The sequence below is a fragment of the Pyrus communis genome, chromosome 3 (genome assembly GCF_963583255.1).
Source record: "Pyrus communis chromosome 3, drPyrComm1.1, whole genome shotgun sequence".
NCBI lineage: Eukaryota > Viridiplantae > Streptophyta > Magnoliopsida > Rosales > Rosaceae > Pyrus > Pyrus communis.
This window is the reverse complement of record NC_084805.1, coordinates 17334548-17355536: the sequence shown is the minus strand read 5'-3', so window position 1 is coordinate 17355536 and position 20989 is coordinate 17334548. Positions and strand designations below refer to the sequence as shown.

The window sequence follows — 20989 nt, the reverse complement described above, 5'->3', positions numbered from 1 at the left end:
GGAGGGCGTTCTATGTAGACTTCTTCATGAAGAGTGCCATGAAGAAAGGCATTCTGAACGTCTAACTGGTGAATGAACCAAGTACGGGCAGCAGCAACGGTAAGGAGACAACGCAGAGTGGTGAGTTTGGCAATGGGTGAAAAGGTTTCCTGGTAATAAACTCCCTCAATTTGTGTGTATCTTTTTGCAACAACACGAGCCTTGTAACGATCAAGAGAACTGTCAGACTTGTACTTTTTTTTGAAAACCCATTTGGAATCAATAGGCCTATGACCAGCAGGAAGAGGGACCAAGTCCCAAGTGTGATTACGTTGTAACGCATCTAATTCTGTGTGCATAGCTTGTTGCCAGTTTGGATCAAGGATAGCATCAGCAAATGTGGTGGGCTCAGATAGACCTGTAATGTTAGCTAAAAAGGAACAATGGGCAGAAGAGAAATGAGAGTTGGAAAGAAAATGAGATATGGGATAACGGGTACCTTGTGCAGAACGTGGTGCCAGAGAAGAATGATTGACGTGGTGAGACATATGGTAGTCTTTAGTCCATACTGGTGGTTGTTTGGGACGAATGGAATGCCTGAGAGAATGGAGAATGGGTGGTGAAGAGATGGGAATATCAGGGTCAGGATGAGAGGCATTGAGAGGGGTAGGAGAAGATGTAGGGGGTGCATGATGGGTGGGTACGTGTAGTGAGGGAGAAGAGGTGGGCACGGGTTGTGGAGGAATGTTGGTGAGGGATGGAGCATGTGGGATATTGGGAGTGGGAGTGTCGGCATGTGGAAGAGCAGTATATGGATCAGCGCCAGGTGGGGTTAAGGTAGGAGGTTGATCAATGTGATTGGTAGGTGCATGAAGCGGTGGAAGGAAATAGGAAATAGGAGAAAAAAGGGTGAGGTCCTGATTTATGGGGTTAAGGGTAGTGGTATAAGAATTAGGAGATGAAAGATTGGAAAATGGGAATGAAGTCTCATGAAATATTACATCACGGCTGATCAAAAATTTTTTAGTGTCCAAGTTGTAAAGTTTATACCCTTTGTGACTTGTGGGATAGCCAACGAAAACACACCGGTGAGCTCTAGGTTCAAATTTGTGGGTAGGGTGGACAACAGTAGCATAACTAAGACATCCAAAAATGCGTAGATGCTCAAGGGATGGTGGATGTTTGTATAATAGTTCAAAGGGTGATTTGTTGGAAAGTAACGGAGAAGGTAAACGGTTGATGAGGTAGACGGCAGTGAGTACGCATTCACCCCAAAATATGAGGGGTATGTTAGACTGAATGCGTAAAGCACGTGCCACTGCAAGAATATGGCGATGTTTGAGTTCCACGACCCCATTTTGTTGAGGGGTGTAAACACAAGTGCGTTGAAGTTCAATCCCATTAGATTGAAAATAATCCCTCATGGATAGGAATTCAGACCCATTGTCTACTATGATGGTTTTAACTGTCGCATGGAATTGAGTGTGAGCAAAGGTGATAAAGGATCTTAAAAGATGTTGTGTCTCAGATTTGTGAGACATTAAAAACACCCAAGTGCATCGACTAAAATCGTCCACAATTGTAAGAAAGAAACGAGCCCCAGAGTGAGTGGGAATTTTGTAAGGACCCCATATGTCATAATGTAATAAAACAAACGGTGCATGAGTTGATATTGAACTTAAAGAAAACGGAAGTCGTGTCTGTTTAGCCAAAGGATAGACACTACAATTATTGTCAAAAGAAATAGCATGAGAAAATAACAAAGAAGAAGTTAATTTGAGACGAGAAGGGGATGAATGTCCAAGTCGTTGGTGCCATAAATGGGAAGGATGAGAAACTTGATGAGAGGCAGGTGTCCGGTGTATAGGCGACATGTAGTAAAGACCATCACGCATCTTACCCGAACCAATCATTTTCCCTAAAGCCAAGTCCTGCAAAACACAAAAGGTGGAAAACAAAATGGCACAACAATTAAGAGAGTCAGTGACTTTGCTAGCGGACATGAGATTGAGATTAAAGAACAAAACACACAAGACATCGGCTAAAGTGATATCAAAATTAAATGGTATTGTGCCAGTGCAAGTGATTGGGATTGAAGAACCAGTGGGCAAGTTAACAACGGGTATAGATGGAGGTTTGATGGTAATACATAAAGTGGAATCAGAAACGATATGGTCGGTAGCTCCACTATCCAAGATTCATGGCTTAGTAAACACATAATTAATGGCAGTAATAGAAAGAGAATTTGGACCTGCGGCATTTGCATAAGCGTTTCCATTACTAGAAGAAAGCAAAGAAAGAGCATGAGTTAGTTATTGAATTTGATCTGCAAAGAGGGTACTCAACGGATTGGTACTGGTGGATGCAGAAGGGTATGTTGGTTGCGGCATAGATGGCCCTTGAAGACTTGGCGTGGTTTCCGCTGCATGGGCGGCATGCAAAGGACGTGAAGAAGAGCCCCGTTGCTTTCGACCATTTTTATTGCCATTTCCTCCATTGGGATTAGGCACCCATGTGCCATTCTTGATTTTGCACCTGTTCTCTGTATGGCCTCTTTTGTCACAAAAATTGCAATGGTATTTTAAAGTGCGGCAATTATCGACGGTGTGTCCCCTTCGGTTGCAATGATCACAATGCTGGTCAGAACGAGTTTGGCTTTTCTATTTGTATTTGTATATATATGGGCCACTTTGTATTTTTACAAAGGCTTTAGGGAGGGAAGGCTTTAGGGAAGGATCCATTTGTGATTCCTGACAAAGGAATAAGCTTGAAGAATATTGGGCAATGGCGTCCTCATGAGAATGCTGGTGCGAACGATGTCATGAACATCGTTGAGGCCCATAAGAAATTGCATGATTCGGTATTTGTCTCGTTGCTCATGATGCTTATCCATCATGTTGCAAATGATGGGGTCTTCATATGCATCGAGTTGAGTCCATAGATGCTTGAGTTCTGTAAAGTATGCTGAGACGGTCAGGGAGCCTTGTGATAGAGAAGCAATCTGTTTCTGGATTTGGTAAATTGTTCGTGTGTTTTGTTGGGAAAATTGATGCTTGAAATCCTCCCAAATCATGTATGCAGATTCGGCATGGACAACTCTGTTAGAGAGATGAGACTCTACGGAATTTGAAAGCCATGATAAGATCATGCTATTGCAGCGTGCCCATAGGGCATAATCACCTGGTTTTTCATCTTTGGGAGGGGTTTAATGGATCCATCAATGAATCCAATTTTATTTTTGGCTCGTAATGCATGAAGCATAGATTTGCTCCAAGAGGAATAATTGGTGCCATTCAATTTTTCAGAAACAAGAAAATGGCCAGGGTGATCTGAAGGATGAATATAGTATGGATGTGATAAATCCATACTAGGATTGTTGTTTGTGTTGGCGTTGGGTGTTGGATTGTCTGTCATGGTGTTTGTAATTTTGCTAGGGTTTGATGAAGTGGATCGAAGAGCCTGTGTTGATACCAAATTAAGAAAGAGCTAGGTAGTTCCTGGGATTGACATATGAAGGAATAATATGGCTGAAATATTTCATATATTGAACAGAGGGTAAGTGGCCCATATATATACAAATACAAATAGAAAAGTCAAACCCTGATTCCAATCCTATAAAGTCGTGATCCACAATTCATGGAATAGCCTTCTCTAGTTTAGACTAATACAATATTATACATTAATTACAATATATTCTTAATACTCTGCACATGATTAATTATTGATCTCGTAAACTTTGCAAATTTTACAAAACATAGATTGTGTTTTTATTTTTTTATTTTTATTTTTGTTGGAAAAAAATCCATTGCCGGACTACAAGTTCATTGAATTGCACAAAAAAGGTAACCGGATAAATTAAAGAACATCCATTTGTATTCCCAAAGACATGAAACGCGTCCTCTTATTTTTCAAACACCAAAAGTAAACCTAGTTGTATACTAGTTTTGCAATGAACTCATCGATGTTTTTATCAGAACTTCCACCTTCATCCACTGCCGTTGTAGCCAACATTTTCCACTTCAAAGCGTTCATTCGAATTTCCGTCCCTCTATCCCCTTCCAATATTTCCCTCACACAACGTGCTATTTCTTCTTGTCTCTCTATTCCATTCTCATCAGCTGAAGCTGTAAGCCCCATTTTCCACACATCCATAATAAACCTGGCATTGGTGCTTTGGTCAGTCCACTGCGGCACTGCCACCATTGGAACACCCAAACTCATAGCCTCCAAAGTAGAATTCCAACCACAATGTGTCACAAAGCATCCCACAGCCTCACGTGCTTAAACCTCCAACTGGGGGCACCACGAGACCACGAAAGCCTTCTCCGATGTCTCCTCTACAAATCCTTTTGGTAGCTTAGCCGCTTCTTTTTCTCTAACCACCCACAAGAAGTAGCATTTGCTCCTCTTCAAACCCCAACTCAGTTCCTCCATTTGCTCAGCTCCAAGTTCTGCTAAGCTGCCAAAGGACACATAAGCTACAGACTCTTTTCGCTTTGCATTTAGCCATTTCATGCAGGCATTTGGATTAAAAAGACTAAAGCCATATTCTGTGTCTTCTTCGCGCCGCTTATCCAAGTACTTGGATGGTATGGTTGGTCCGATAGTCCTCAATAGCCAAAATTTTGCCATCCAATCCACCAGCTATGTATGCACAAACAAATCAAAATACCAAATATATATAATCTTGGAATTAAATTTAATGTCCATAAGCGCAATTAAATTTTGAAACTTAAAAAAGGAATGGGAAATCTCTCTCTTTTTACAGGAATTCAGTTTCATTTCATCCGGAAAACGCTCTCTTTTCCTTAAACAATGTCTTTGTCATTGATCCAATAGCGGTCCATTAGATAGGAACAACTTTGATAAATACTGACTTTCAGTTTGAGTAGAATGACAAGAAAATGCATTAGATAATGAACTATTAGTTTTATGCCATCTCTGGCGATGAATCAACAATGCGAAGAATCTATCTCATGTATTCTTGATTGTTTTGTACTCAAGAAAAAAGGTTAAATTGGCTAGTATATCTATCCTCTCCGGGAATGAATTTGGAAAAGAAAAACCATGAAAATCATTTAATTAAATCATGATGTTGCACATCACTATTAAAAATCATTCAATTTGTCAAAAAGTTGCCAGACTAGAGGTTAAATGTTCCCTTGTACAGTTCCCGTGCCCAATACTGTATTTGTGTCAATTATTTTTTACGTTGGGCACAATACCTGGTGCTCTATTGAAAAGGCACTGTTGTTTAATATTGTTTAACTAGACACAAACTTCTCATGTGTCCTTAATTTTGTAACTAAAGCCCAGTTTTTATTGTACACATATACACAACCCCAACATGTTTATCAATTACCTCTTCTTCCAGCTCATAAAATGTGTTGCAGAGGATCCAATCAGCTTTGTCAACATTAGAGAACTGGTCATCCACAACCATCTTGAAGAAAGCCGGGTACGACCCAAAAACATGGATGAAAGAAGGCATGTCTGAGGGCTGAAGTGGTGGCAATCCAGGAAGCAAAATTTCGGAGTCAGGAGGCAGAGGAAGTTTGAGCAGTCCTTGTTGGACATGGTAGTAAATGTTGTCCACTGCACAAGACTGAGTGAAGAAAACTGCCCCAACAATACCAAACTTCCTATCAACATCCAGAGGCCAAGGCATGAACGCATCATAAACAATACAATCAACGGGGTTCCCTGAGCATGAAAGCTTTCCGAGAAGCTCGATCAATGTATTTGTCCCTACCTTCTGAAAGCTGTCCAAGTAGGCTTCAATGGTTTCAGCTTGGAGAATCCCACCATCGTCGTAGCCTTCGGAAATGGTTTCGAATGCAATAGAGGTGGATGGTGACCTATGCATGGTGCTGTGGACATGGTGAGTAGTGACGAGTGTGATTTTTAGTCCTTTGTGTTGTAGAACCTTGGAGAATTGGAGCATGGGATTTATGTGGCCTTGGGATGGATAGGGCAACACCAAGCAGTGAGCTTTGTAATCTCTCTCTTTCTTCTCCATTTCTCTTTCTTTCCTCTGTCTTTCCTATGTTTTTATGCTAGGGTTTTCAATTCTTTGCTGTACTCAGCAAGTTATATATACTCGGTATTAATTGTATGCCTCAGTTACCAATCTCAGTCAAAAAACCAGTTTGCGTTTAAATTCCGTCTAAAAGTTGAACGCGAGGGTCACATGCAAGAGCAAAAGTACACATGAAATGGCGTATTTTTATGCATGAGAGCTACGAGTCCAATTTTTTAATAAAATTTGGGCTATGTACTTTTATTGCGATTGGTATCAGAATCCATCATATGAGTATTTTTTAATGAAATATACACATAAAAGCGTAAAAATACACATGAAATGATGTATTTTTACCATGCATGAGAGCTACATGTCCAATTTTCAAACAAAACTTGGGCATCAATCTCGATTTTTGATCGAGATTGGTAACAGAATTCACCACATGATCATTAATTTTTCTTATTTCATATATGAGCTGAGGGTGATTTGTGTAATTTTCCTGTCAAAATATTTAAAGAACCGAGCCATGCATTGGGTTGCAAAACTCCAAGTGTCAAATATTTGTATGACGGTGACCATACATATCGGATTAATGAATCTCAAGCTTATGATAAGGGAAAGTAAGAAGCAACAAAACCTTGTATAAGAGAAATTAATATGAGAGAGTGTGTGTGTGTGAGAGAGAGAGAGAGAGAGAGAGAATAAATCCAAAAAATGCCTTCATATGGAAAATATTGGTGGGCAGAAGCAACAAAACCTTGTATAAGAGAAATTAATATGAGAGAGAGAGTGTGTGTGTGCGCGCGCGCGTGAGAGAGAGAGAGAGAGAGAATAAATCCAAAAAATGCCTTCATATGGAAAATATTGGTCAGTGGGCAGAAGCAACAAAACCTTGTATAAGAGAAATTAATATGAGAGAGAGAGAGAGTGTGTGTGTGTGTGCGCGCGTGTGAGAGAGAGAGAGAGAGAGAGAATAAATCCAAAAAATGCCTTCATATGGAAAATATTGGTCAGTGGGCAGGAAGGCAGTGAATGATGAGTTCATAGCAAAACTGGCTATGTGATAGTTTTGGTAGATATCTGAAAATTTGCCTACTAGAAGTAAAACTGAATGATGAGTTCATAGCAAAACTGAATGATGAGTTCATAGCAAAACTGGCTATGTTGTAGTCAAATGTTCATCAAGTTCAATCTGTGATGTTTTGGTAGATATCTGAAAATTTGCCTACTAGAAGTAATGAGTGTTTCTTCTCAATCATTTGCCTGCATTTCCAAATAGCAAAATCATTTTCAAATAGCAAAATGAGTTATGTGCATTTTGTCTGTTCTTTGTTATAGAACAGACACACATAATTTAATGTGGAGAAATTTGAAATCCAATCGATACTTTTTTTTTGACGATAATGATGGTTTTTTTAATTTTATTTAATTTTATTCTTTTCTAGTCGACAGTTAGTTATTTTATATAAAACTGAACACACATTTCATAGCCGAAGTAACTGAATGAATAGTTTTCTCCTTATCGTCCTCTTATGTACCATTGTATGTATAGTTATAGTTAGACTTTGTGGCTTTAGGAACTTGCTTATCCATTATTCTATTGTGGGTTGTTCTAAGGTACTTGTCACTTGTCAATTTCACCATGTGCGTAAGGAAATTGGCCACCTCTGCTGTCTCTGCATCAGTAATCGATCTCCTCATATGATAAATATAGAAGCAAAAATGGAGAACTTGGACCACTTTTTGGGTTTAAGAAATAGAGAACTTAGGCTATCTCCAACCGAAGGGTCCAGAGGGCCAGATGGCCGAAAATAGTCTGAAAATCGTTTCCAACCGAAGGCTAGACTAGAGGGCTCGTGGGCCCTACGAAGTCTGAAAGGGCCAAAAGGCCAATGGCTGGCCCAATGCAGCCAGCCTCGGGCTGGCCATAAAATAAGAGCATTCCTGTCGGATATAACCAACAAGAATATATTTTATATCCGACATGAATGCTTAAACAAATTTTTGAATCCAACAGCTAGTTGACGCTAGTTTCCTTACGTAGTTGGAGATGGCCTTAAGAGTGTAGTAGGGCATGATGTGGCAAAAGTACTCATGATGTAGGACAAGAATTGTGTTACTTGGAAAGGGATCGTCTCCGGATTCCTTCCATCTAATCCTTCTCATCAAATAATCCGGACCCTTGAAATTTGATCCAACGGCTAAAAACACAGACCCACTTTAAAAGTTATAATAACTTTAGCCGTTTAATCAAATTTCAAGGGCCCGGATTGTTTGATGAGGAGGATTAGGTGGAAGGGATCCGAAGCGGATCCCTTCCTGCGTTACTTCACATGCAATAATTAAAAGAAGGAAGCAACGAGCAATCAAGAATTGGTAATTCGCGTGTTGATATGTTATTTTCTGGCCATATTTTGAAAGTGGATGTTTTGAACTTTTCGGGTTGTCCAGATTGACGCAACTTTGATTTAACATTTTTGTTTTGAGCCCGAAATATATAGATTCGAAGCGAACGATGAGATCTACAAGATTCATTATGTTGTAATGAGCTTAGTCAAAATTTAAGCGAATTATGTTGTTCACCATGTTTTATTCGGATTTTAATATTTTAGAATGTTTTATATTTTGTTATACATTTATTTCCTTTCCTATTTAGATACCTAGGGTTTACATTATAAATAGTTCATCTTTACCATTAGATTTGTAATCTTCTGCTTATTATCATATGTAGATAACATTATTATGACTAGGTCTATTTCCACTCTGGTGCAATCAATTATTGATACTTTAGGAGAGGTTCTTGAACTCACATACATGGGAAAACTCGCTTACTTTCTTGGATTAGAAATTAAGTACAAAACCATGGATATCTTTTTGTTAATCAAGCTGAGTACTCAAAAATTTGACACATACGGCAGGAATGGATATATGTAAACCTTGTTCCACTCCATGTAAACCTCATAACCAAGTGATGTCTTATGAAGAAATATTATTGCCTGATCCAACTTTGTATAGAAGCCTTGTGGGAGCCTTGCAATATTTGACTTCACAATGCCTGATATAGCCTTTGTTGTCAATACGGTGTGTTAGTTTATGTTAGCTCCTTCAGATGTTCACATGGATTTGGTTAAAAGAATCCTGAGATACTTACAAGGTACTTTGTCTTGTGGATTGACCTATACTGCTTTGTCTTGTGGATTGACCTATACTGCTGGGACACCAATGGAAATTCAAGGTTATAGTGACTCCGATTAGGCAGCTGATCTTAACACTAGAAGTTCTGTTACTGGTTATGTGATTTATTTAGGGGAAAATCCAATTTTCTAGTTGTCTAAGAAGCAGAACTCTGTCTCTCGGAGTTCCATTGAAACTGAGTACAAACCTTTAGTGTATGCATCGGCTGATATTGCTTGGTTAATTTTGGTTTTGAAGGATATGCATATGTGATTGCCCAATCCTCCTGTTCTTAATTGTGAAAATCAATTTGCCATTGCACTTGGTCTTAATCCGGTTTTTCATTCAAGAATAAAGTATGTGGATTAGGGGTAGACCCAGGGTAAGCTGGGCCAGGCACAAATTTAGAGGGATAGACCAGATTCGTTTGAAAATGGAACTAGACCTAACTCGATCGGTTTAAAACGGACCCATTCCTCCAGGTCCAGAGTCCTTTTGTTTATTTATTTATTTTAATTTTACAACTTTAGGAGATATACAACCACAACAATGAAGCATCCCCGATGAAAATCCAATGCCTAGTAAAGTCAGCTTAGTATTAAAGCTAAGATTGTAAGACTATAAATACTCTATTCTCTCGTTTGTATAAGATAAGATCAATTGTAAACTTTCTCTTTCATTGCGAAGAAGTATAGAGCCTTTACTTCCCTCTTCAACTCTTTTCTTCTCTTACTGTTATGATTACCACGAAGAAAGTTGAGATTCCACTATAAAACTAATTGGCAATATAGTGAGTAGCTTAACTTACTTACAAATCGTTGCAAGATTTCTCCTTTTACCCTAAACCTTCACATTCTCACACGCCCTTTCACATGTGACAAATTTTCAAGCCAAGTACATGAACAACACATAACTTGGTGTCGTGAAGCACGTGTGGTCGTTGGACTTCACACATGGTACAACCTAGTCTTATATCATAAAGAAGTAGGGGTTCCACCATAAAACCAATTGACAGAATAGAGAGTAACCCAATTTACTTATAAACCCATACACGGTCTATTGAAAGACCTTTGGTTAGTTAGGGTTTCTCTGGATTATCTGGGTAATAGGGTTTGCATCAACCTTATTAGTGTTTTACCTAGTTAATAGCCGTTTGTTTTCTTCTTGTTCTTCTCAACTTGTATAAGGGTCTTATCTTGTTGTCATCTCCTTAATCCAATGAGCCTAGTTATGTTTCCTGTGCCGGCTACATAGCGTGATTCAAGGAGATCTAGGATAGATTCTTGAGTGTTGAGTGTAGTTTGCAACTCACTCAAACTCCTCTATGTATTTGTAACTTGTGTTTGTTCTCAATACGATTAACATAATACAAATATTAGAAACTTCAAAAGTCAACATGGTATCAGAGCAGGCATCCCTTTGAGCCTGTCTTTGTATATCTCACTTGTTGTGATTTTCCTTCAGCAAGAATATGGCTGATGAGAATTCAAAGGATGAAAGTACCATTGCTTATCCTTCTGCTTACATCTCTGAAATGGATATCAATCCAAATCAACGACTCAGTTTAGTGTTACTGAATGAGTTTAATTATTTGCCACGGGCAAGAGTGGTTAGTCTTGCACTTGGTGGAAGATCCAAACTTGGTTTCATCGATGGCAGTCATCCTGCTCCTGGAGTTACTTCTCCTGAATATGGAGGGTGGCTTTGTAAAGATCAACTGGTCATGTCATGGCTGCTTAATTCCATGGAAAGGAAGATTGCTGAAATCTTCAGCTATTCCGAGTCATCTCTCACTCTCTGGACAACTGTGAAGGAGATGTATGGTAATCAAAACAATTCTGCACGCATCTTTCAACTCAAGAAGGATATCTCCAACATTCAACAAGAAGGTAAAACCTTTGTACAACATCTTGGTTTTCTGAGAAGCATGTGGAATGAGCTGGATGTCTATAGACCTCACACCACTGATCCCACTGTTCTTCTTAAAAGAGCTGAAGAAGATAAGATATTTCAATTGCCTCATGAATCCTGAGCTACCATCCTTCACTAGCATTTGTGCAACCATCCAACGTGAGGAAGTAAGAAGAAAAGTCATGAACAGTGGTATAAAAACCATTGTGACTGAAGCTAGGGTTTATCTGACAAATGAAAAAAGGAAAAAACCCTCATCTGAAGTGCCTACACTGTGACAACATCGGGCATGTGAGAGATAAGTGCTGGATCCTGCATCCAGAACTGAAGTCGGATTTCATGAAGGATAAAACTACGCAGAAGACAAGTCGAGCATATCCTCGTGCCAACACTACATCATCTTCATCTTTCAATAGTTCTGATCCATACAAACAGTTCACTGCAAATCCTGCTACTCTTATAAATGAGTTCGCAGCCTATCTCCATCAGAAGAAAGGTAAGGAAGATCGAGCTATTGACCATGAAGATGGAAGTGCCACTGTATTGCTTGGCAAGTTTTCAGGGTTTCTGGCCGATGCTGATTGCTTACCTCAACAAGACATGAAAGGTATCGTGAATGCTTTCAAAACCGCTCTTAAAATTAATGAGTTGCATGACTTTTGGGTTGTAGATTCAGGTGCCACAGATCATATGACTAATCAAGTGTCAAAATTGCATAAATTTGAGAAACTTCATAAACCATCACATGTGTCTGTAGCTAATGGTGAAGGTGCTAGGATTGTAGGAAAGGGAAAAATTCACTTGATATCAGACCAAGTAGAGTCTATGGCCTTATATGTTCCTTTATTTCCATTCCAACTTCTCTTAGTGGGACAAATCACAAATTCCTTAAACTGTTTAGCCATATTTTCACCAGAAAATGTCATTTTTCAAGATCGTGTCACCAAGAGGAAGATTGGTGAGGGATTTTACCTAGATGGTCTCTATTACATATTGAAAAGTTCTCCCAGTGGATTACAAGCCAAGTCTATATCCATCCATGCCTCCATTCAAAATCATTTTTTGTGGCACCAGCGACTAGCTCACCTTTCTCAACATGTTTTGTCCACCTTGTTTCCTAACTTAGGCAAATAACCAATTCATTGTGAAATTTGCCATATGTCAAAGGCAACTAAACTACCCCTAGGTTCATCTTTGTCTAGGGTTTTTCATCTTTTTGAACTTGTACACTCAGATATATGGGGACCAACTAGTGAGTCTTTTGATGGTTACAAATATTTCATAACGTTTGTTGATGACTATTCAAGAGCAACTTGGCTATATTTGTTAAAATCAAAGAGTGAAGTGATGGAAGTGTTTAAAGATTTTCATAGTCTTGTTAAAAATCACTTTTCCTCTCAAATCAAAACTCTAAGGTCTGATAATGGCACTGAATACATATCCCAAGTCATGACTCAATATTTGAGCAACAATGGCATCATGCATTAAACTAGTTGTGTTGGCATACCTCAACAAAATGGTATTGCCGAGAGAAAAAAATTGAGATCTTCTTGAAAAAACCAGGTCATTGATGTTCCAAATGAATGTACCTAAACGTTTTTGGTCTCAAAGTGTTATGGCAGCAACTTAATTGATCAACAGGTTACCTAGTAGGGTTTTGGGGTTCAAATCACCAATGGAAATTGTCAAAAACAGAAAATTAGACTTGTCACACCTTAAGGTCTTTGGATGCATTTGTTTTGTCCATGTTCAGTCCTTGCATCGAGACAAATTTGACCCTAGGGCAACCAAATGCATTTTCCTTGGTTACTTATCCACACAAAAAGGATACAAATGTTACAATCCACAACTTAAGAGATTAATTGTTTCCAAGGATGTTGTATTTCATGAAACTAACCCTTATTACAGCAAATCTCTGGATAGTACAAGTGAGGGGGAGTATTGCTTGGATATGTTTCCATTGCCAAGAACTGAGACCCTTGCCACTGAAGTCACTCAACCTAATGCAATGGTGCCTGTACATCACACAAAGTTCCTTGCTGAAATTGACAACCCAGCTTCAAGTGATGAGACCAACACTTCTGTTGAAAATGAATCTCTCCACAGTATTGCTCCTGAGGAATCTTCATACGAGTCTCATTCTACTGCGCCTCGACACAATCCCATTCGTAAAAGATATGCTCCAGCAAGACTGCAAGACTTTGTCACTTACAAGCCACTCCCACTACATGTCCTATAAAAAATTGTCACCTAAACACACTGTTTTTATTTGTAATATATCTGAGCATGTTGAGCCTCAGTCATTTCAAGAAGCAAATCAATCATAGGTTTGGTAGCAAGCTATGCAAGATGAACTGCATGCTCTTGATCAACATAAAACCTGGAGCATTATGATATTGCCTAGGGAAATAAGACAGTAGGTTGCAGGTGGATATACAAGGTTAAATTCAACTCAGATCAGTCCATAGAAAGACACAAGGCAAGATTAGTGGCTCGTGGCTTTACTCGAACATTTGATGTGGACTACAAAGAAACATTTGCTCTTGTTGCAAAGATGAACTCTGTGAGAGTACTCCTTTCAGTTGCTGGTAACAAAGGGTGGCCTATGTATCAAATGGATGTAAAGAACGCCTTTTTACATGGTGAGCTTGAAGAAGAAGTCTACATGACGTTACCCCCAGGTCATCCTCAAAGTCATGAACCTGATATTGTGTGCAGATTGCACAAATCAATTTATGGTCTTAAACAGTCACCGAGAGCTTGGTATGCCAAGCTCAGTTCAATCCTCACAACTGTTGGTTTTAAAAGAAGCAACGCAGACTCCTCATTGTTCGAGCGCATTGGCACTGCTGGGAAATTGGTCGTCCTTGTATATGTAGATGATTTGATCATTACAGGAGATAACCCTGACGAAATAACTAGCTCAAGCATTCACTACAACAATGTTTTGCAATCAAAGATCTTGGAATACTCAGATATTTTCCTGGCATCAAAATGGCTACCTCTCACAAGGGTTTCTTTCTCAGCCAACGGAAATATGTTCTGGACCTTCTTAAGGAAGCAAACATGAGTGATGCTAAACCTGTCCATACACCTCTTGACACAAAGCTCAAACTTAGCTTGGAGGGGCAACCACTTCCAAACATAAGCTATTTATCAGCGTCTTGTTGGTAAGCTGATATACTTGACTATTACAAGGCCTGACATAGCTTATTCAGCAAGCATTGCTAGCCAATTTATGCACTCTCCCACGATGGATCATTTTAATCTTGTCAAAAGACTACTTCAGTACCTAAAAGGTTCAGTGGGTCGTGGCATCATCATGAAGAAGAATGAGAGCACTCAGATTACAGGTTATTGTGATGTTGATTGGGCTGGTAACTCTATTGATCGTAAGTCTACAACGGGGTATTGCACATTTGTGGGAGGCAACCTTGTTACCTGGAAAAGTAAAAAGCAAGCAGTTGTTGCAAGATCCAGTACTGAGGCTGAATATCGAGCCATGACATCTACTGCATGTGAACTAATATGGCTAAAAGGTCTACTATGCGACTAGGTGTCTTCACTTCTCAGTCCATGTATCTTTTATGTGACAATCAGGCAGCAATGTACATTGCTTCCAACCCTGTCTTCCACAAGAAAACCAAGCACATTGAAGTTGACTGTCACTATGTTCGTGCACAAGTATAATCACAGGTCATCAAAACTCATTTTGTCAAGAGCTACGATCAACTCGCAGACCTATTCACTAAACCATTAGCCTCTCCTCAATTTCAACGGCTTCTCGGCAAGCTTAGATCCATCAACCTTCTGGATCCAGCTTGAGGGGAAGTATTGAAAGACCTCTGGGTATTTAGGGTTTCTGTGGATTAGGGTTTCTCGGTATTATCTGGGTATTAGGGTTTGTGTCAACCCTATTAGTGTTTCACCTAGTTAATAGCCGTTTATTTTCTTCTTGTTCTTCTCAACTTGTATAAGGGTCTTATCTTGTTGTCATCTCCTTAATCCAATGAGCTTAGTTATGTTTCCTATGCCGGCTACATAGCGTGATTCAAGGAGATCTAGGATAGGTTCTTAAGTGTTGAGTGTAGTTTGCAACTCACTTAAACTCCTCTATATATTTGTAACTTGTGTTTGTTCTCAATACGATTAACATAATACAAAGATTAGAAACTTCAAAAGTCAACACAGTCCTTCCTTCTATTACTAACAGCATCGTCATGTTCGATTACAACTCTGGTGATTGGCTACCTTACCATGAAGACGTTTGTTCTATCATTTGTAGCTATGGGACCAACTTTTAATTTCCAAATCACATTTTCAATGAAAAGGTATGCACATGACTCGAATTCTATGCCTGCAAGTTTTAGTTGTTAACCATTGTTGGTACTAATAACATTCAAGAGTAAATTGTAGCAATGGTCCCTCAACTTTAATCAAATTGGAGCAATGGTCTCTCAACTAAAAATCCATTACCATTGGTCCCTCAACTTATCAAAATGTGTAGTTATAGTCATTTTCATCAATTTCGTCAAAATTTTGTCAAAATAAGTTATGTTGGAATAACCATTTATATAATAAGGGTCCCTCAACTCATCAAAGTGTGTAATTATGGTCATTTTTGTTAACTACGTCAAATTTTTTGTCAAAACGAGTTATGTTGGAAGGACCATTGCTACAATTGGGTTAGAGTTAAGAGATCATTTATCCTGTTGAATTAAAGTTGAGGGACCAATGGTAATTGATTTTTAGTTGAGGGACCATTGGTCCAATTGAGTTAAAGTTAAAGAACCATAGCTACAATTTACTTTAACATTCAATGTAGTTTTCACGTTGATTTTCCAGCTCTGAAGACGCTAGAAATTCGTGATATGGACAACTGTTATGAAGTAGGCAGCTTCTGCCTTACTCCTTCTGTGAACTTAGAGACCTACACGTATACGGTTGCGATTCGCTGACTGGAAGAGATTTTTGAGTCCATAGGTCAAATACCAAGGAAGAACACGCTGCAACACTTTCTCATTTGGGCGAAACATCTTCAATTTCCCAACCTCAAATGATTCAAATCAGGGAGTCCAATTGAATCCGAGTCTTTCAATTAACTTCATTACACATTTCTGGTTGTGGCAGTTTGGAGTTTATTCTCTCTCCTTCCGTTTGCCAGAGGTATATATGGTGAAGCTCAAAGGTCTATCCATAATTTACTGCAAGAAGATGGAAGTGGTAGTTGCAAAACCGCTAGCGGGTGAAGAATAAGAGGATAACAGCTTGCTCCCTCAGCTAAGTTCTTTGGAAGTTGGCGCTCTACCAAATCTCATAATATTTCCTCAAGAAAAAATGTACTTTAGATTGGTCATCACTTCAAGAGTTAAATTGTCGAAGAATGCCCTCCTACAGAGAGATTCTGTGTAGGTTTCTTAAGGAGCTGAACGACAGTCAGAAAGAAACTCAACTGGACTTTTGGACTCATGAAAGGTCAACAATTGCATTTCTGTTGTCCAGTATACAATTTCCAAGTTATATGTTGATTTCTACCTTCTAGAGTTATAGGCCGAAAAAATCCACCATTAACATTAATGATGTTGAATATCTCAAGTTATTGAAAAAGATGAGTGCAAAAAGAGTAGTCTTACCAAGCCAAAGATAAGGCTTGATGGATACAAGAAAGTATAACACACACTTTCTATCACTCTAAACTTCACTCACAATGTGTGGTGGAACACTCTCACTCTCACTTTTGGAGTGGAACTCTAGCTTTGGACTTGATCCTTTGCCACTCACTTCTTTCTTGATTGGTTACATCACTACAACATCACACCCATATTTATAGGTGAGGGCTTGGCATTCTACTAGTTTCTAGTTCCTTCTACAAACCTTTAGCTTAGATAATTCTAGACTAGCCACAAAATTGTAGCTTCTAGATCTTTCCATTTGCAACCAAGGAAGCTAGTACTTTCTAGCTTCTTCCACCAACTTAATAACTTGCTAGAATCGTCTAGCATGCTCCAACCACCTCACTTGCTTACTAGAATAATCTAGAACATTCATCATGGGCTGGACCATATACCAACAAACTTAACCATCTATTACTAGGTGCTGAGTTTTATCACAAAAGTGTGAGACTGTGAGGACAAAGTCCCACATTGATGAGGGACCAAGCCATGCAAGAGCTTGTAAGTAAGTTGGGCTACTCATTATATTGCCAATTGGTTTTATGGTCGAGCCCTAACTGCTTCATGGTATCAAAGCAGGTTGGCCCACGTGTGAAGCCCGAGGGGCACACGTGCTCCAAGTCACCTCGTTCGTGTTGTCCATGTGTTAGATTTAAAATTTGCCACAAGTGATGGGTCATGTGATTTTGAGGACAAAGTCCCACATTGGTAAGGGACCAAACCATGCATGCTTATATGAGGTTGGGTTATTCCTTACATAGCCAATTGATTTTATGGTGGAACCTCAACTTACTTCAAAAATGCATCAATGATATTACTGGTGAAAGCTCATTTATTAATTGTATATTATTTTGTCATATAACCAATGTGATATCTTATTCTCCAACTCAAGCCACTTTCTTCAAAAAGGCCTCGATAATATTACTAGTGAAAACTCACATATGTCAATTGTATATTATTTTGTCATATAACCGATGTGAGATCCTATTCTTCAATATATGCCACTAGCTATAAAAAAAAAATTACACTAAGAGGACATGGTTTATGCTAACAAAACTTTAGAATGGTTTTCAAATAGGTCATAGGATTTTAATTTTCTTATTCGAGATTTCAGAATTGCATGAATGTATTGTGTACCCTTGGATTTTGGTTTGGTCAGTCGTGTCTTCAACACAACTAATTTGAAACTTAATAGGCAAGGGATTAATCCTGGCCCGCATGACAACTAATTCTAATAATAATAAAACTAAATTCTACGATGTATTGTATACCCTTGGTTTTTGGTTTGGTCGGTCGTCTCTTCAATTCTAACATTACGTTTGGATGAAAAAAATAAACTTAGAATTTGGATACAAGTTAAAATTTATAAATTGACATGCACCAATTCTTTTGTTTGGATTCATAAACATATAAATAGGTGTCATTCCCAATTTCTATGATTGAAAGTTTAAAAATAACAAATTTCGTATTCAATTATATTGTTCTTTTAGATTAACCAAACAAGAAAATTCACAAATTCTTGAAAATAAAATCCTGCCATTTCAATTTCCATCATATTAAAATTCCGTAGCAATCTTAAAATTTCTTCATCCAAACATAGAAAAGTTTCAAAATTATTTCAATTTATACCTTTTGTTGTGTTAAACATTTGTTAACTATTAACGGCTGGCATGGAAAGTGCAGGACATGTGGGGGGCATTTTTGGAATGCAAAAAAATCGGCGCGTAAATTAGTTTTTATTTTAACAAACGATTTTTTTATTTTTTATTTTTTTTAACAAACGACATTATCTACACTAAGGGACGATGAAGTAGGCTAAGTCTCAAATTCGTTCTTCTTCTTCCTCCTCTTTCTTTCTGGGTTGCAGGAGGTTGGGTTTGTGTTGGGGGGACGAACTGTGTTTGGTTTCGGGTTTTTTTTTTTTTTTTCTCTTCTTCTTCCTCCTTCTTCTTTCTGGGGTTGCAGGAAGATGGGGGAAGAGAGAGAGGAGGGAGGGACGAAAGGGAGGTTTTTTTTTTTTTTTTTTTATGTACTTTTTTTTATTATTTTAATATTTAAATAATATTAAATGATTTTTTTTGTTTTTAATAATATTTTATTAATTTTTTTAATAAAAAATAGGTTCCGGATCAAGCCACGTCAGCATTTAATTGAGAAATAAACGGCCAAGCTAACAGAAGGTATAACATTGACATAAATTCTAAAGATGAGGTATGACATTGTCAATTTTAAAAGATATGGTATGAAAATGTCGTGACACTAATAATTGAGGTAGTTTTTTGTACTTTACCCTATTTCTTTCCTTTGCGGACAATATTAATTAACAAAAATTCCTCCAACAAAATGCACCGCGCCATTAATTAGGTTTTGTATAATTACTTGTTAGTTGTCTAGAAAGCCTTGGCTGCTACCTTTGACTGCTAATACTACTTTTCAAATTCATGTTTGTTCGTACAATAAAAAATATAAACTGCTTGATTTTGAAAATGTAGACTGTAGACTTGACTAGCCACAGTTTCCTTTTTTTCTTTTGCTGACAAATTAAGTTGATTTTGTGATAATACTCTGCATCAAGAACGTATCTCTATTTAGCAAACCATTCAACGGAGGGAGGTGTACACCGTATAATCAAATCCATATTGTTCTTTACCAGCTGCTTATTTTCATTCTTCGTTTCTGTCATTCTATGATCAAATCTGTTATGGCTCGTGACGGGGCTAGCTCCTCGAGAAGATCCAACTTTACTGCTCCACCAGCAGCCATGAAACTTTCCGAGCGCTTGGAATACAGATTACCGTGTACAAGGGAGGTCTTGAGGGCTCTGCAGGATGAAAATATCAACTTGATTAGCATTGATTGTGGGAAAATTAACAGGGGAAATACAGTAACGACGAAAGAGTTCATGATGAGAGTCAAGCAGCAAGGTCTATTTGAAGAAGTTGTCATGACTGTTGCGTCCCTTGATCCGAACTTGAGACGAATACAAGATGAGATTGCAGATAATCTAGAACTGAATTTGGGAAATGGGAGTTTGTTTGAACGGGCAGAGGTGCTGCGTGCTAGAATGTCCAAAGACTCTAGGAGGTTGCTTGTAGTATTGCTTGATGTCCGGAAAATGCTTGATCTTGAGGCCATCGGAATCCCTTATGGATCAACCAACGGAAAGTGCAAGATCATCTTTATGTTGGGACTCCTGGATGCATTTAGAGTTAGCATGAGAGCTCAAAGTAGCTTCCATCTGGCCGGAACCAAAAAGAGTTTCCCCATTGGTGTTTTGCCAGAGCAAGAAGCTTGGAGTTTGTTTAGAGAGATGGCAGGCAGTTCGATTGAATCTCCTGAGCTACGTGTGGTAGCACAACAGGTTCTGACTGAATGTGCTGGTTCGCCACTTGTAATTTCAGCTGTTGGAGGAGCACTGCAGAACCAAAGCAAGCAAATGTGGGATGATGCACTTAGACAATTAAGAAATCCTTGCCCACGAGACATTCCAAAAACGATACAAGAAGTGTATCGGGAAATAAATTTGAGTTACGAATGTTTAGGGAGTGAGGAAGCGAAATCATTGTTTCTATTCTGCTGCATATATCCGAAAAGCAGTAATATATTGGTCCATGATTTAGTGAAATTTGGGGTTGGACTTGAGCTGTTTAAAGGCATCGATTCAAAGAGGGAAGCAGGAAAGTGTGTGGAGACATTGATTGACATACTCAAAAGTAGTTTTCTGTTGTTAGACAGTGACAAGGGAGGATGTGTAAAAATGCATCATATAGTGCGCAATGTAGGCTTATCAATAGTAGCTTCAAAGGGGTGGTATTGAAGGGTGGGCCTTTAAAATAAGGACTCTGGGTACACATATAAATTCAAAACCAGTGATCACCATAGTGATCTATTGGTTAAAGATATTTTAAGTGTGTTGTATTGATTTGCGAGGAACTTGTAGCTCAAGTGATTAAGAAGTATTTACTTATGTATTCGTAATTTATGTTCGAATTCTGTGGAAGTCGAATTCGTTACCAATTTATTTCTTCACTTGTAGGTTTTATTAGTTAATTTCACACATTAAATTGGTCCAACAATTCACAATCAGATTACACGAAACAAATTAAGGAGGTTTTGTTTATGAATGTTTTCAGTTTACAACCCATGTTCTCATTAGATTTCAAATGAAGCCACAAAGAAAAATTCAAGGTGGAAAGTGCGTACCCAAAACTGCATTTTATTTGGAGAAGTC

The 20989-nt window shown here is 38.4% G+C and overlaps 3 protein-coding genes across 3 annotated transcripts; 2 read left to right on the top strand and 1 right to left on the bottom strand.

Moving 5' to 3' along the window:
- Positions 1 to 3906: 3906 nt before the first annotated feature.
- LOC137728318 (UDP-glycosyltransferase 74E2-like) lies at positions 3907 to 7702 on the bottom strand. The gene is made up of 4 exons (XM_068467139.1): positions 7643 to 7702; positions 5342 to 6022; positions 4291 to 4623; positions 3907 to 4203 (listed from the first exon to the last, which is right to left on the bottom strand). The coding sequence occupies exons 1-4, from the start codon at positions 7700 to 7702 to the stop codon at positions 3907 to 3909; spliced, it is 1371 nt and encodes a 456-aa protein (XP_068323240.1).
- Positions 7703 to 10646: 2944 nt separating this feature from the next.
- On the top strand, positions 10647 to 11207 carry LOC137728317 (uncharacterized). The gene has a single exon (XM_068467138.1). The coding sequence runs from the start codon at positions 10647 to 10649 to the stop codon at positions 11205 to 11207; it is 561 nt and encodes a 186-aa protein (XP_068323239.1).
- Positions 11208 to 19459: 8252 nt separating this feature from the next.
- On the top strand, positions 19460 to 20575 carry LOC137728316 (disease resistance protein At4g27190-like). Its single transcript, XM_068467135.1, has one exon. The coding sequence runs from the start codon at positions 19460 to 19462 to the stop codon at positions 20573 to 20575; it is 1116 nt and encodes a 371-aa protein (XP_068323236.1).
- The last annotated feature ends 414 nt before the right edge of the window (positions 20576 to 20989 follow it).

What these genes read in the sequence shown, in the direction of transcription:
- LOC137728318 (XM_068467139.1), bottom strand. Translation starts at nt 7,702, where the DNA reads ATGAGGAGATCGATTACTGATGCAGAGACAGCAGAGGTGGCCAATTTC. An exon ending in CCAATTTCCTTACGCACATG is followed by an intron (nt 6,023 to 7,642) that starts GTGAAATTGACA and finishes ATAAAAACATAG; the next exon opens with GAAAGACAGAGGAAAGAAAG. An exon ending in CATCGGAGAAGGCTTTCGTG is followed by an intron (nt 4,204 to 4,290) that starts GTCTCGTGGTGC and finishes TCTACTTTGGAG; the next exon opens with GCTATGAGTTTGGGTGTTCC.
- LOC137728317 (XM_068467138.1), top strand. Translation starts at nt 10,647, where the DNA reads ATGGCTGATGAGAATTCAAAGGATGAAAGTACCATTGCTTATCCTTCT.
- LOC137728316 (XM_068467135.1), top strand. Translation starts at nt 19,460, where the DNA reads ATGGCTCGTGACGGGGCTAGCTCCTCGAGAAGATCCAACTTTACTGCT.